Source organism: Alosa alosa, chromosome 13, assembly GCF_017589495.1.
Source record: "Alosa alosa isolate M-15738 ecotype Scorff River chromosome 13, AALO_Geno_1.1, whole genome shotgun sequence".
In the NCBI taxonomy this organism is placed as follows: Eukaryota; Metazoa; Chordata; class Actinopteri; order Clupeiformes; family Clupeidae; genus Alosa; species Alosa alosa.
The window spans coordinates 19,874,087-19,891,586 of record NC_063201.1 but is presented as its reverse complement, the minus strand read 5'-3'; the positions used below and the strand labels follow the sequence as shown (position 1 = coordinate 19,891,586).

General features: G+C 45.2%; 1 protein-coding gene across 1 annotated transcript in view; it reads right to left on the bottom strand.

Annotated features, from left to right (window-relative positions):
* ptprub (protein tyrosine phosphatase receptor type Ub) overlaps positions 1 to 17,500 on the bottom strand; it is a gene marked incomplete in the record, with an annotated part of 161,340 nt that overhangs the window by 89,603 nt on the left and 54,237 nt on the right. Inside the window, 1 exon segment of the mRNA XM_048260931.1 lies at positions 9,072 to 9,200. Coding sequence (XP_048116888.1) covers positions 9,072 to 9,200 — 129 coding nt within the window.

The window sequence follows — 17,500 nt, the reverse complement described above, 5'->3', positions numbered from 1 at the left end:
GGTTGGGCATGTGGAAAGAGCACTGAAAGGCAGGGAATTCTGGGAGTTGTTGACTTTTTCTCTGTCAAGAAGGCACTGACTTCAACGATGCCTCCATATTTCTACTACATAAATGACCCAATTTAAATACACATTCATCTTCCAAGCTGTGAAATGCTCCATTAAGCTCGGCAGTTCACCCCCTTAGCTCCCCAAAGCCTAGGCTAGCCTTCTGCCCGTAAGAAAAAACGTGCCTGATTTAGGATGTTGTAAAATAACAAAGTTGTTGGACGTTTACATAGGTTAAACTACAGTACGTTTGTTTAGCTTAAACTGTATCCTATGTTTATTCTGTCCCCTATGCCTGTTTCATTCATCCGGACCATGAGGGAGGAATTAAACATTATGTTGTCAACCTTTTTTCCCCAATTGGAATCACTATTTTTCTAGTAGCCTACTCTAATGGAGCAACACTAAGGATAAGAAAATAAACCGCATCCAACATTAACTTTAACTTTTAATTAAAAAGAATTATATGAACAATGTCTAACTTATTAGGCCTAGTCTATAGCTCATCCTGAGCATCAATAGTAACGTTGACTTAAGAGATAGACTCAGTAGCGTTAGGCTATACTGACCATCAGGAACCATGAATTGCCTGATATTCCAGACACAGGCACACAAAACAAGACGATTGCCTTTCCCCAGTCTCTCTTGCTTTCTGGAGCCTCCTGTTCCTCAACCATCCTCAAATGTTAATCATATTGTGCCTCGTACAGGTAGTCATGAGCATCGGATTCGCACACCAGATCATCAGATTCCCCATTTGCCATGTCAGAATCCGCCATTGTCGTTACTTATCAGCTTTCTCTGCAAAACAAGATCCTAGCCTGTTAGCTTAGCTTAAAAGAAAGATGGCACTATTTCTAAATTCTGGGAGTGAGGTCACACCCCCATAGACAGTAAAAGAAAGCCCACCATGGCGCAACTGGCTGGGGAACCTGCATTGTACGCCGGCGACCCGAGTTCGATTCCCGCTCCGTGGTCCTATCTCTCTTACCCCGACTCTCTCTCCCACTCGATTCCTGTCATTCTCAACTGTCCTGTCACATTAAAGGCATAAAAAGCCCCAAAATATATACTTTAAAAAAAAAAAAAAGCCCCCCCCTTATGGGTGAGTTGAAAACATGCAGAACTAGTGATGTTGTCTCCAGCCTCTGGCCAAAAATTCCTCTGATGACGCAAAATGACGATTTACGAAAAATACGAAAATACTACTGGGTTTTTTACTGATACAACACTTAATGCTAATCGGTGAAGTGTCCCTTTAACAAGAGCGAGTTGTTGTTTTCTGCTGTATTCTTGGCTGACTGCTATCACAGCCAGCCCACAGCCACTAACTCTCAAGTCTTTTATGGAGAGGAGAGAGAGAGAAAAAAAAGAGAGGCTCTATACTTTGAGGTTTAAAACATGCAGCAACACACAGACAAACACACACACACACACACACACACACACACACACACATTGATACATAAAGTGAGACTATTTCACTCCTCACTCTGATATCAAACACTAGCATCATTATTCCAAGTCTCTGCTTCTTCCTCCTCCTCCTCCTCTTCCTCCTCCTCCTCCGCCTCGTCCTCCTCTTCATCAAAGAGCACGCCAAGGCAAACTGAGGCCTAGTCCACACGTACCAAACCGATCTTTTTTTCCTCCGTCTTCCCTGGAACCGTATCAAGAATATTTGCGTCCAAATGGATCCATCTCAACACAACTCAACACGTTACTTCATACCCCAGGCCTATAGGTGGCACTGTTTCTTTACAGAAATTGACCAAAACCTGCGCTTTACAAACAGACAGAATAGGCTACGACGAAATGGCTAGTGCAAGGAAACCAGAATTGTTTGTGTGGACTGATGGTGAACTGTCAACTGTAGTCAACTGTAAAACTAATAAACTTTATTTTACGGTTTGTAAAGGGTGCAGTCCCATCCTTTATTTGGCTAACGCAGGTAGGCCTACTAATCACCTTTACTTTCTTTGGTTGTAGGATAGTCCGTGATTCACATTAGTTTTGGCTATCACCGCAATTAGGCTACTAAACGCAAGGCTTACCCAAGTTCTAGGCTATTCTGTCGCCACATTTATAATATTGCTATAAAACCTTCGTTAGTAACAGTCAATACGTTTGCCTGCATCAAATTGTGTATTTGCATTCAGTGTGCTACCATCGGCTTAATGTGAGTTCTAAGTGTCTTTGTATGCTTACATTGTATATCTGATTTCACTCGACTGTGAATGCATGTAGGCCTATTTATGTTGTAAGACATGTGAAATAAATGAATGACACTGGCACTACGCACAAATTAATGTAGCCTAAACTTACACCGCATTTTCCTAATAACTTAAGTTCTCTCAAGCGTCACTGACAGTAGCTAGAATGCATAAAAAACACCGGAAAAACAGTGTTCAGTCCACCAAGTCATAAGCCTCGGCTGCTCAGCACCAGTTGTGATATTTATCTTATGGAGTGTAATCGTAGGTAATGTCATGTATGAAAACTAGTATTGTTAGGCAATACTATAAGTGCAAGTCCAGGGCAGCTGAGGTGTGGCGATGACATCATCGATACGCAAGCAGGATGTGCGGTTTCGCTGTCTAAACGAATTCAAACGGGCGACGGTTTCAGATTTTTCCATTTGGGACCAGGTTTTTAGAAAAGTGCGGTTTCGGGCAGTGCGTTTACAGAATTCGTTTGGACGCTCGGCCAAGATGAAGCAAAACCTCTGCGTTTAACCTAAAAAGCGTCTCCGTGTGGACAGGCCCTGAGTGGCTGCAGAGACACACGCTGTTCAAGGTGACCTGGCATGCTGTGCTTCAGACGCCCTGTTCCATCTCAATTATCCTGTTAAACAACTCAACTCAACACCCCCCCCCCCCCACCACCACCACCACCACCCTCGTCACCACATCCTCTCTGCCCCCCCGCTAAGTGTCATTAATTACCATGAGGCCATCTCCACAGGGGGCCACATTACCATAACGATGCTGCGCAGTGGGGGACTCCCCTCCCCTCGGCTTGCCTTAATGTCAGACCTCAGTGGGAGCCCTCTCTGGCGGCGTGGGACGACTCGTGTCAAATTAAAGAGCACGCCAGAGACAGGATCCTGCAGGTCAGCATGACATATGACAGACACAAGGCGGCAGAAACCATCTTCTTTGTCGTCGTTTTAGTAGTACTGTTTCTCTTCTTCTTTTGCTTCTGTGAACTTCTCCTTTGGTCTCCTTCTTTGTTGTCCTGGCTTTCTCCAAAGGGTTTGGTTGTTTGGTTAGAATTGGTTTGAAGTACTTCAATTAATCTTTGTAGTATTCGTCCACAATGTCTTGCCCTTTGCTGTGGGTTGACATTCCCATGCATGTCTGTGTGCATTGATCACATCCAACATTGACAGTGGACGCTCTTGAGAATGAGAATGAGAATGATAACGTAACATGCTTCACCATCACAAACTCTGTGACCTTTGGATCCTCTCGCCCAGTGTCAGAGATTGAGCACAGGTCACAGAGGGACTGACCTTCCTGATTGCTGATTGCTGATTGGTGGTACCAGAAGCCATGGCTTGGTCAGCTGTTAGAAAAGGGTACCAATTTGGAGAAAAGGCCATGTTTAAATGTGTCCTAAATGCATCTCATCTACGGGGCTCCAGAGCAAACTAGGAGAGCATTGATTATCCTCACCTGAGTACATATCAGAGACTCATGAGGGTACTGGGATTATTATTGGGACGTCTGCCATTATATCCACAGGAACTTCAATGACGGACAATCCTGTTCTAAACCTATATAATAAGTGTCATTAGATAGACTTTAGGGTGGTAAGCCAGTTTTTTGTCTATCATCAGTGCCTGACTTCACAAATACGGGCAAAACGGGCAAAAATGTCCACAGACTCTAATATCAGCATGGACATCGGTGTTTACCTTGCAAATAATAGCTTTGTTCACTGTGGAGCTGATGTAATTTACAACAACACCACCCTTAAATGTGTTTAAATTAGTGTGAGTACAGAATAGCAACAAACAAACAGATCTAAATCCAACAACAAAATAACCATTTAGTCTCGTGTTTTTTGTTTTGTTTTTTTCCTAACTGCTCATGTGGAGAAAAACTTCTCTGAGGAAATGCATAACTCTTCCAGTCTGTCATCAAGTGAACTTTCCCAGAGGATCAAAGTGCAAGGTTGTTCTGTCCAAAAAAAATATTACTGTTAAATTATGCAATAGCGAAAGGGCCCAAACTTTATTAAGTCAGTTAATGTTCTATGTCTCCCTCTGGAGTGAACTGCAGCCAAGACAGATTTCCATCGCCATTCATCTACTCCCAGCAGTCCATACGGTACCCAAACAATTAGACTCTTGTTGGCTATAATCTGCAAATGACCCAGTAGGGAGAGAGTACACGGGCATAGATTCACAACTTTCAAGACCTTGTCGGCTCACCATGCCTGGATAAAGAGGCATTTATGTGCACTGCAGCACCACCTTACAGAGCAACAAAAAAGCACAAATCACATAATGTGTAAAGCACAAAGCATAAAGTATTTCATGGAGCATTTCAGCACAGAGCTTTTTTTCTTTCTGTGTCTTACATCTGTTTCTCTCAGATGTTATCATTGAGAATGACTTGTTTAATCTTATTTGCTTTTTATATAGCCTAAAGGGGAACCATGAAAACAGCAGTGAGATCTGAGCGAGTATGAAAACTTCAGAGTGGCTAAGACACCCTAAGCTCACTGACTTGACAGAGGTTGTTCGCTGTTGACAGAGAATGTTATTCACATGTACTTCAGCACTTCCTTCTGTCTGCCTCCTCTATTTGTCAAAAACGAAACACTGAAGACTCGGTTTACTGTGGCACAGATATATACAGGTGCAGAGGAGTGGAGGGTTCCTGACCTCTCCCTCCCTTGGAAATTGCCTTGCGCGTGGGCATAATTCCATCTCAAAACATGAGGGCAGAGGACTGCTCACCTGCACGGAGGAAATTGTACTTGTACTTTTTCTTGTGAGAAAGAAATGCGCTCAGTTGCACACAAAACAGAGAGATGGGGGAGAGCTGCGTACACTGGTTTACGGGATCACTCTGGGAGGCTGGCCAGGGCTGATAATGACCATTCACCAGCTGTGCCTCGCCACTATCCTTCACCCCTAGAGGATCGCTAGTCGCTCTCACCAGACAGAGGAATTTGAGAGGGAAGACAGCGACGCATGTAGCGAAGACGCGTCAAAGCTGGCCCCTGAGCTAAGAGGCTGCAGGCGACAGCTAGTCATGAGCTGACTGATTTTGCATGCTAACATACACACACACATGCACACACACACACACACACACACACACACACACACACACACGACGCACACACACACACACACACACACACACACACACACACACACACACACGGACGGACACACACACACACACACACACACACGCACACACACACACACACACACGCACACGCACACGCACACACATACATACACATGCACACACACACACATACACACACACACAGACACATGCACACGCACACACAGACACCCACACACAGACAAACACACACTCACACACACACACACACACACACACACACACACACACACACACAGACAAACACACACACACAGACAAACACACACACATGCACAGACACAGATACACCAAATGGCAAAGAGAACACAGAGCATGCGCCGTATCTGCTTTGACTTGGGACTGACTTGAAGAACCTGCACACATAAGCAGGTGACCTTCTGCTCTCGCTGTGATCCCAGACTCCCCATAGCACAGACGTGTGTGTGCTGACTGGGCAATGGGGATTCACAGCCTGCTTTACAGTAACCTGATCTGACCCATTGACTCTGGGGACACTACCGTCGTAATTTGACAATGGGCTAATCAAACTTGGTGTCATTTCTGAACGAGTCCGATGCTCCCAATTTATTCCACTGTCTCACTTGCTCTCACAACTCTGTCTCTTTCTCCAGGGTTAAATCTGACCCACTGTAAATAGAGCTTTATCTCCTTAGCAGAAGCGTGTGTGTCTTAGTCTTAGTCAGTCTTCGTCAGACAAAACAAGTAAGGGGGACATATAGTAAACAAGAACTTTGGGGAAAAAAGTGTCAGTACAATAGCAAACAAACTCAGTGAAGTGAACAGTTCCCAGAATGCAACGCTGCACAAGAATAGACAGTGTCTGCTGTGGTTCAACACAAACATTCTCACACACACACACACACACACACACACACACACACACACACACACACACACACACACACACACTCCAAGGATATGACTTCACCTCCTCATCCCATGCCAGCAGAGGCATGGGCAGCTGCGGCCAACATCCTCTCACGCAGTGTGGGTTATCAAAACTGTCCAGTCCAGAGACCGCAGGCTCCTGGTTTCCTGCTCTCCTTCACCCACCCCTACCTGTCCAGCTTCAGCACATCACAGCCTGGCCAACCTCGAGCCTCTCGCCCCACCTGGCCACCGGTTGGGCCTCTGGTTTGGACAGACGCTGGTAAAATTGGCAGCTTGTTTTAATGAGACCCAAAGGGAGACGCTTCTTGATTATCACCAAGGTCTGGCTAGGTTTGGGGATATGTACCAGACAGGAGACCAGAGGAGGGAGCTAACTATTATGCCAAACACATCCAAAGACACAAGTGTCCACAAGCTACAAGTGTGTTTGTGCAGAGATTGTGAGTCACTGTCCGAAAAAAGAGTGCTTCGTCATTGTGTATGTGTGTGTGTGTGTGTGTGTGTGTGTGTGTGTGTGTGTGTGTGTGTGTGTGTGTATGCTTGTGTGTGTGTATGTGCATGTGTATGTGTGTGTGTGTGTGTGTGTGTGTGTGTGTGTGTGTGTGTGGTTGTGTGTGTGTGTGTGTGTGTGTGCCCATGTGTTTGTGTTTGTGTGCGTGTACAGGTATGTGTATGTGTGTGTCTGCTTTTGCCTATGTGTGTGTGTGTGTGTGTGTGTGTGTGTGTGTGTGTGTGTGTTTGTGCTCGTGTCTGTCCCCTGCCATGCTGTCTGCTCTCTGGCCATTTGTCTTCCAGACATTTCTTTTGGCCACTGGCAGCAACTGACCTTGGTGCAAACAGAGAGCGCAGGAGAGAGAGAGAGGGAGACAGACAAAGACAAAGAGAGAGAGAGAAGGAGAGATATGGAGAAAGAGAGAAATAGGGAGAGAGAGAGAGAGAGAGAGAGAGAGAGAGAGAGAGAGAGAGAAAGGCGACAGGCAATGGCTCTGTTTTTCCGTCCGTCCCCCACCACCACTCCCTCGAGGGTTTCTGTCTTCATCCCCAGCGGGACACTCCGGAAGTCGAACTCACCTCACCCATCTTATCGCCTACCCTTAATCTGCCTCATCGTCCCATTAGCCCCCTATCTGCGCGCGTATCTCGCCGCCACCGCGTTGAGCCTCTCATCAGTGTCTGCACTGTAATCCCATTACTGGTTCTCTGCCTCTCGTCCGTCTCCTTGAGTTTAAGTTTGAAACGCTGGGGCATCCGCATCTCCTGTCAGATACAGTACGGATGGCGGGGCTCCTGGTGCCATTAGGAGTTGTACTTTCAGGACAGTACTAGATGTTGGCACTGATCGCTCTGTCCTTTCTGTCTGTCATCATCAATGCCAGGCTGATTGATCTGCCCGTCAAGCTGCCCAGACAGGCACCGCTGATCCACTGCTCTTCACCGGCTGAACTGACACAGCTGCGGGAACTGCTCCAAATCAGCTAAAAGCTGACTATACTATGCCTAAAACACTACTATACTATGCCTAAAACACTACTATGCTATGCCTATAACGCTACTATGCTATGCCTAAAAGACTACTATACTATGCCTAAAACACTACTATACTATGCTATACTATGCCTAAAAGACTACTATACTATGCCTAAAAGACTACTATATACTATGCCTAAATGACTACTATACTATGCCTAAATGACTACTATACTATGTCTAAAACACTACTATACTATGCTATACTATGCCTAAAAGACTACTATACTATGCCTAAAAGACTACTATACTATGCCTAAAAGACTACTATACTTTACCTAAAAGACTAGTATACTATGCCTAAAAGACTACTATACTATCCCTAAAAGGCTGTGCAGACTAAAACAATATCCCTGTGTCTTATTGTTCTTGCATTTTCCTTTGAATGAAAAATGCACAGCACTTTGGAAAACTACTGAGACAAACATTTCATCCTACACCCTGCAATTGGGAACATCTGGCACAAAAAAAGCATTTTTTTCTCCAGACCTACTCGTCACGTTGAAGAGCCTTGTTTGTAACTGTTCCCTCAGAAGAATACTGCAGACAAGAGCTTTGTCTGTGCTCCTATAGACTGAGCCGTACAGTATTGGGGCCTTGGCCTCATCAATAAACAGCAGCTCAAGGAAGTTATCCGTTTCCCCACCACTGTCAGATGTCTCCGCTTTTTTCTCAGTGTGTGATGCTGTGGTTGTGGGGCTCAGGGATGACTAGCTGATTACCAACGATGAATTATGCACTACGGACGTCTCAAGGTTGATTTGCAGGCAGCGCAGTCCTCCTGATGAGCTTGGTGTTGGCAAAACACCATCAATTTTCACAGAGATGATGTTTTGTTAAAACTGTGTTGCAACATCTGTGCATGTGTCCGTGTGCGTGTGTGTGTGTGTGTGTGTGTGTGTGTGTGTGTGTTTGTTTTGCCTGGAATGACGATATGTAAACAAGTACACACTTTACCCTGACAACATTCTCAGACTAGAGGCAAAGATAATCAAAATATTTACACTGGAAAATGTCTCAACACCAAGCATGGATCTACTGAGTCTCACACACACACACACACACACACACACACACACACACACACACACACACACACACATGGACCTGCTGAAGGAACCAATGCAGGAGTGGGGACTAAAGAGGTGCCTTGTGTCACACACACAGACTCGCACACACACACACACACACACACACACACACACACACACAGCGCAGATAGGGCCTCACCTCGGATGAGGTCCGTGGACGCATGTGAGGTGCCTTGGCTTCTGAAGAGCTGCCAGTCAAAGTCATCATCGTCCCCCTGACTGTACTCACACAGGCTGGGGTCTGAGCCCTCATCAAACGTGCACCCAGCTGATGGAGAGAGAGATGAGAGAGAGGGAGAGAGAGAGAGATATTTTATTTACATTCACAGATCAACATTTCATTTTTTTGCAGTCTCCATCAAGTATTTCCAATTTGCTTGAGCACCCCACGTGTGAATCAGGGAGGGTTTAATATGTTCTTTTTGTTTTCTTCCTCCTACTGCGGAAACTGTATAGTTCAATCAGGTGGAACTGAACAACTATTCCGTTTTTCGATGAAACGAAAACTCCTGGGTCTTTTACCGCCAGACACAAGGCAATGTTTGCACCCTGAGCAGTTGAGGCTCTGGCTGCAGCCGGTGGAACAGGTGGGCACCCCCCCAAGGTTGTTTTTTCCCCAAAAAAACCTTGGCTCTGGTTTGGGGCTTATTTTTCTGCCCAATCTCCCCAACTGATCTCCCTCTCATTACTGGAGTAGGAAGCCAACGCCACCGGGCTACACACCCGGACACATCCATTCCCCCCGACATACCCAGCCTGCCTGCCTTCCCTCTACTGTGATTAATAACAGACAAACAACATGTCGTCTGTCTTACTATTCCCACATAATAAGACACACTCCATACACAGACATACAGACACATGCTGCACAAAACATCATTCAAATACATACACACACACACGTAATAGACAAACTCTGAATATACAAAACAGCCCAGGCCTTCTTTAACGTCTGTGCAAACAAAGCACTCTTTAATGCACACATACAATGGATACATACTGTACTTGCCATAGATAAAACATCACATCACCACACACAGACACACACACACACATGCTCACAGAGAGAGAAATAGATAGATAGATAGATAGATAGATAGATAGATAGATACTTTATTGATCCCCAGGGGAAGAAATAGAGATAGAGTGAGAGAGATAGAGAGAGGGAGAGAGAGACAAAGGGGCAGTCACAGTGCTCATTGTACAAACGCAGCGGGACTCAAATAAAGTAGGTATGTGAGACCCCCAGGAGACGGGCTTTATTATCCTGCTGCATCACAGCTCAGTCCCTCCTGCCCCAGCCAGGGGCTAATTCCCCCAAATCATGTTTAATAAGCTGGGCTCGGGTGGCCCCGTGGGCCTGGCACCGTGCCCACTCAGTGCCAACGCGTTTCCCGCTGCTGCTGCTGCAGCTGCTGCCGCCGGGCCACACAGCCCCGCAGGTGGGACAATTAAGAGGCCCCGGGGCCTCCCTGTGCTAGCCACATGCCAAGCCAACCCCCACCAACCGCCCGCCTGCGCGCTGAGCCAAGGGGCACATAGCCATGCCCGCTCCACCAAAGGTGACCCCTGTGAATGAGTGCGTCATTAGGGGCTCGTCCAGCGAGTGGGTGTGTGCCGGGTGGTGCAGCCGCCAGGCTGGCAGGGTGCGCTGTCAGCCGAGCGCCACGCAGCCTCAGAGGGTCACAGGAGGCAGGGGTAATTGGGAAGCCGTCAGCAAGGGAAGTCAACCCAAAGTGAAAGGGTCTATCTCTCACTGAAGCTGTAGAGCTGTTCACTATCTTGCTATTTCTGTTGTTTTCTCTTTCTCTCTCCTGTTATGTAATGTTATGCAAGGAAAAGATTTCATTTGTCTCTCTCTATCTCCCTCTCTATATGTATATATGTTTATATGTATATGGAAAAATGGAAAATGGACATACAGTATAGAGAGAGAGACAAAAACATATATATATATATATATATATATATATATATATATATATATATATATATATATATATATATATATATATATAATACGGCTCTTCACAATGCTAGTAGAACGCTCCATTGACTTGAATGGGATTGCGCGTCGGGGTCCGGTTCGCCCTGTCGGGACCTATCTCCCGACAATGACCGGCGTTCTATACATTATCCCTTACGTAATTACCGCTGCAAACATATAATTACCGCTGTCAATGGCAACGGGTTTTGTGCTTCTGATACGTCTTTCATATCACTACGCAAGAACTGGATCTTCATTCAAACGTGAAAGCAGACGGTTGATCAGCTGTGTTCTAAAGAATGTTTGATTCAAGTTCAGCAGCGTGTGTTGTTGCGAACTATTTGTTTCCCAGCAACGATGAACGGTAACAAATAGGCTAGGTTATGTAGGCTAAAGTCATATCGTGGGGAGTTTATTATTTCGTTTTGGAAAGTAGCCGTATAAATAAGCGGGATAATGTATAGAACGCCGGTCATTACTGTGAAAATAAGTCCCTTCAGGGCGGAATAAGACCCCTCCATGCGCCGGGTCCGGGTTCGCCCTGTCGGTACCTATTTTCCCAGTAATGACCGGCGTTCTATACATTATCCCTTACATATATGTTTTTGTCTCTCTCTCTCTACTGTATATCCCTTTTCCATTTTTCCATTCTCCCTCTTTCTCTATCTCTTCTTCATTTTCTCCTCTCTCTCTCTCAATTCTATTCAATTCAATTCAATTCAATTCAAGTGAGCTTTATTAGCACGACAAATATTTTTGTATTGCCGAAGCAGAACATTTAAACATACTTTACATGGAGAATGCTTGGAATACAGTGCATGGCAAATACATATGCATTCAAGATTAAATCTTCATCTCTCTCTCTCTCTCTCTCTCTCTCTCTCTCTCAAGCTCCTCTGACTCTTTGATGTACACACAAATGCTGCCTATTCCAAATGAGACAATACGAGAATAAAAAAACAAACAAACCAACAAATCATCAGACAAGAAGTCAAAACAGACACTGATCCCCGCAAGCCCACTGCAGCTCATACGCAGAGTCCAGCCTCCAGAAGTAATAGCTGATATGGCATACCCTGATATCTACATGCACTGAGAGAGAAACCATCTCTCTTACATTCCTCTCACGATGCTTGACTCGCGACTGTTGCAAAGCCATTGCTGTGCATCTCAGTTGCCATAGGTTAGAGGGGGTAATTGAGTGGCGTAGGGATATACAGTCTAACGGATAGAGAAGCGAAAGAGGGGGGGGTGGAGGAAGGAAGGAAGGAAGAGTAAGATGGCAGCAGACAAAAAAGAAGCCCCCTGGCTCTGTTTCTCTTTCTTCAGGACTGATGATAGAGCTAAGAGCCTCCTCCCTGTGGAGTCTACACAGAGGCGACAAAGAAAGAGAAAGAGAGAGGGAGAGAGAGGGAGTTATAGTGGATGGAAAGAGAAAGAATTGTAAAGGGAAAGAAAAGCAGTTGGGAACAGAGCTGTACACAGATATACAAAGAAAGAAACTTGAGGGCAGCAAGCCTTGGAGAGAGCACAGAAAGTGATATCCACTCCCTTCTCCCTCTTTTCCCTAAAACTCTGATATTGTCTACTCTCCTCTCTCCACACCCCTCCTTTTCTTTAGCCAGTCTTTCTCCAGTCCTCTCCTCCCTCCCCTCCCCTCTCCTTCATCCTTCTCCTCTCCTCCTCTCACGCTGGTTCCTGGGCAGAGCTTGGGGGGGCAGCAACGATGCCTGCGCGCGTACCGATCATCGCCTGCCTGGACGAATCACGGCCCCCATGTCAGAGCCACCCAGAGTCTCTCCAGCTGGTAATTACATTATAATTTGGCACAATCGCAGCAAGCCGCTGAGCATAAATTAATAAATAAATAAGCTAGCGCCAGGCTTGAGACGGTGCCAAGGTTAAAAGCCCCCTGGCTGGAGAGAGGGAGGAGAGAGAGAGAGAGAGAGGAGAGGGGGCAGCTTGTTGTGTGCGTTCACGCATCATCCTTGTTCATTAATGTAAACAAGTGGTGTGCTGAGGGTGCGGGTGTAATAACATCCATTTTAAAATGGAGGAGAATGGATGAGCAGCAACTCGGGACGCTGAAGGGGCCGCACGTCCAACAGCAGAGCTGGCACAGTAAACACGCTGCAGCTCATTCAACCACAGCACAACACGGGTCACAGAGGGAGGGAGAGAGAGAGAGTGAGAGAGAGAGAGCAAGAGAGAGAGAGAGCTCTGAGCTAAACTACTCTTCCACATCTCTGTGTAACAGTTTATAACACATGAGCTTATATTGCTCTGCTGTTGGGTAATTGCATAAAACTAGTGCTAGAGTCATATTTTGGAATTGATTGGCTTTAGTGATGAGATGCTGCATTAAATGATTTCATGACAGCATGTTAAAAGCAGGGAACTGAATTTTAAAAGCAAATGTGCCGTCTGGATGTTTAAAAACGAACCCGTAGGCTAGGCACCCTACCTTACAGCAGACAATGAATACATGCTACCTCCCCTAAAACAACAATTATAATCTTGGAGCAGGAAAGACATTTCCTTCTCAAAAGATGCCAAACCTGCCAGTCACCATTGCACCTCTGACTGAGCCTGTGACAGACACACAGAGTAGGTGTGACAGTGCCATTTCCAGCACACTCAGGAATACTGACACACTGATTATCCAGCAGACTCCTTTCCCAGCCTCAGCACATGCTTATGCTCTCTCCCTGGAGTCTCAGTGTGGCCTTTGGGCCTACACAGCTGCCTGCTCTCAGGTGCTGTTAACAAGAAAGCATGCTATTACAGTAGCTTCCATTGCTACTGTACACTGATGAGACTCAATCACACCTGTCATTAAAACTACCCAAGACAGAATAGCCCACAGGGACTATGTGTAAGATTCTGTAACATTATGTATTTTAGTTTTATTTTTACTGTGTAAAGTGTGTTGATTGAAACCATATTGCATGGTGATACTGCACCATAAATAGTAAATTGATTGATTGTATGATACTGATGCTATTTCTTGGTCACTTTTAAATGTTTCACATGAACTAAAAGATCCTCGGCACGGCCTCCTTACAATTGTCAAAGCTTGGATGACTTAACTAACAATTTAGTCCTCCTTGACCCAGGGGGCCTCAGCTCCTTCCACCCCATCCTACAACGGCACAGAAGGAGCCACAGCCATTCAGCAGGAGACTCTGAGGTCGAGAAGACCCGCTCCCGAAACCCTCTGAAGTGGAGATCTGCTCGCCACAGAGCAGTAAACAAATAAACACACACAAAAGCACGCCGAGCAGATAAAAGAAGAAAAGCAAGCAGGAAGAAGGAGGAAGGTCGGAAAAAAAAACTGAACTCCCTGACAGGCAGTAAATCAGAAAGTGAAATCTGGGTTGAAGCCAGCGCGGTAAGCCACTGGAGTGGATGCTGAGAGAACAGAGAGATGGAGGTGAGATGGGAAGACAGAGAGAGAGTGAGAGAGAAACAGAAAGAGTGTGAGAATGAGAGAGAGAGAGAAAGAGTGTGAGAATGAGAGAGAGAGAGAAAAAGAGAGCGTGAGAAAAAGAGAGACAGAAAGAGAGAGAGTATGAGAGAGGGGGTAGTGTGTGTACTATACTGCTGTATTTGCAGGTCCTCTGAGGCACTGAGAAGGCCATGGATACAGGCAGGTGGAAATAAATAGGAAATTGTCAGAGGATCAAAAGGATGAATCGTCTCTGTCTGCAAAGCCACAGCAATGGGGATAAAGAATAGCAGGGAGGAGGAGGGCGGGGCGGGGGGGCTGCAATTTGTTTAACAGCATCCCCAGGTTAGCGCAAGTTGGCCTGGGGATCCATAGACGTGTCCTACTTTAAACAAAACACTGGTTTCTTCCTTTAAAAAAGGCCAGCTTGTGAGAGTTATTATTCAAATGCCACCCAAATGAGATGTTTTTTTTTGCTCTAGCCTCTTCTGCCCGCTACAGTGTTTGTTGTCCTCTCCGCCTTGCCGTTTAATTGAGTACATGGCCAGCTCCAAGGGGCTTTTGGCTGCATTGTTAGCCAAGCCCCGCTAATCCTCTCTATCTACATATGTAGTGCTCAGACGGCCGCTATGCTCAGGCGGGTACGATGGAAAGCGCACCGCACAGCAATCTCACCACCGCGCCACCAACGCAGGGATCAACTTGTTTAAGGAGGAAGAGTTGGCCCTCTCACAGGCTGAAAAGCCAGGTCTTAATAAAAGACAGCAGACTACATGAATAAAACAGAGAGAAGGAAAGAAAGAAAGAAAGAAAGAAAGAAAGAAAGAGGTAAATAGAGGCCAACCAGACCGACAAAATAAAAAAAAGAAATATCTGAAGGTATGACTTAAAGTCTCCCCATACACTGTTCAACCACGGCTCTTGTACTGTGCAAACCAATTCTTTGTTACTCCAATGGCTTTCTTTCTAAGGGAAGGTTGGCCATGAGTAGTGCAGGTAATTCATGCCATTTACCAGATCCTGCCGTCGCCACTTAGCCTCCGGGGAAATAAGCAGGACAAGGGCATTTCCCCTGTCTGCATGATTAACGCCTGAATGTCAGGCCAGCAAAGCACTCTGGGACATTCTGCCCAAAATGAACCAGTGCACACAATCACAGCCAATGCACTGCTGGGCAGGATATGTCCCGCAACAATCACAGAGCTACACACACACACACACACACACATGCACACCAACACACACACACACACAGAGAGAGAGAGAGAGAGAGAGAGAGAGAGAGAGAGAGTACACAAGAGCACTTCTTTTTTCAACCTTTTTTAAAAAAGAACACATATATTGGTTATTCAGCTATGCTCTCTGTCCATGAACTCTCTCTCTCGCATTGTCTTGAGAGTGGCCCTCTCCACACACCCTTTCAAATACTCCCACTCCTCCACTGTAACTCATTTGTCAGGAATGCAAACAAATGCATCAGTGCCTGACAAGTGTACTATCTTTAGAAAAAAACAGCTCACTGCTACACACACACACACACACATGCACACGCATGCACATGCACACACACACAAACTAGCAAACACAAACAAACTAGGGAAAAGGGTAATGGAACATGATGGTGATGCATGCTGCAGTGGCAACTCAGTCCAATTTCAGTTCCTGTAGAAGTTCCACGACGCTGTGCAAATGAAAGACGCCAAATTCATACAAATGGTCTGTCACCTATCCTTTGTAAAGCTCTCTGTCACGATACACATGCAATGTCACCTGTCGCGTGGACCACACCAATTCATTACCTTTCTTCGAAAAAACAGGTTTGAGCTCTGTTTTTAGTCGAGCAAAGGCACAGATTTGAGAAACAGAGGCAAAACTGCAGCTAATCCTGAGCTATGAAGGGAATCTCACGTTGCATCTCAGCAGTATTCTGGGCTATACATGGAACAGTACCTTTGCTGATATAACCAATCCAGACAGAAACACCCCATTTATCCATCTCCTGTTTCAGTCGGCTTTCTTCCCATTAATCATCACTATTGTTTTTTTTTTTGTTTGTTTGTTTTTGTTTTTCATTGGAACTGAGAAAGACAAAAAAAACTCTCCAAGAGTGAGCAGATAAACCCTGCACACAAAGAACCCATGCAAGCACACACACACACACACACGCACGCACGCACACAAATACATTAGTAGTACACACACAAAGACCACCACATACACACACAGACTCTTTTGTTGTAACCCTCTGTGGTAACTCTTGTTATGTCTGGCTGCCTTGTAGGGGTGTAAAGATTAACCGATACGTATCGGTATCCGTTTTTAACGTGTAAGATACGGCTACATCGATATGTTAAGCCCCGTATCGGAATAAAACTGAAATGAACCGGTCGTTATATCAATTTACTTGTTACGAATCGGTTCACAACCTTTTCTGCTCGCTCAGACTCTCATATACGTTGCAAGCAGCGCGTTCATCCCACTTCCTGTTTTGAAACTACACGTGGCACGGATTTGTGGGTAATGAAGTTCGTTTTGGGCTACACTCATTCCCCAAAGTTGTCAAAGGACTTCATTACCCATACATCTACTTAAGCACGTGACAACTCGCGCTTGGTCGTTTCTTTGACAGTTTTTACTCTTTTGTTTTTTCAAAATCCAGCGCGAAATTAAACACTTACTATAGCATTCCTAAACGGCAACGATAGTCTGTAGAGTAGCCATTACGTTTGATGAAGGGATTTCCTTAATGTTAAAGAATAATTTGGCCCTTGCTGCTAAAACGATGCACAAATTATTATTATTTTGTTCATATTCACTCAGACTTGGAACAAAATAGGCCCAGTTCATTTATATGTAGGCTAGGCCTATTTTGTTCTTGTAGGCTATCTGAGAAAAGGCCAAGATTGTCTTAAGCACTGTTTTATTTTATTTCGGTATTGTCTTACCTCAACAATAGGCTACAGCTCCTTGAAAACAATCAGATATAACTCTATAAAATCTATAAAAATGTATTTTTATGTTGTATTTGGCTGCGATGTTTGACTGAAATGTAGACTATTCTTTTTTCATTTCAATACAGTATATGATACAAACCTCAGTTTAGATAATCATATTTTTTTGCCTAATTGACATG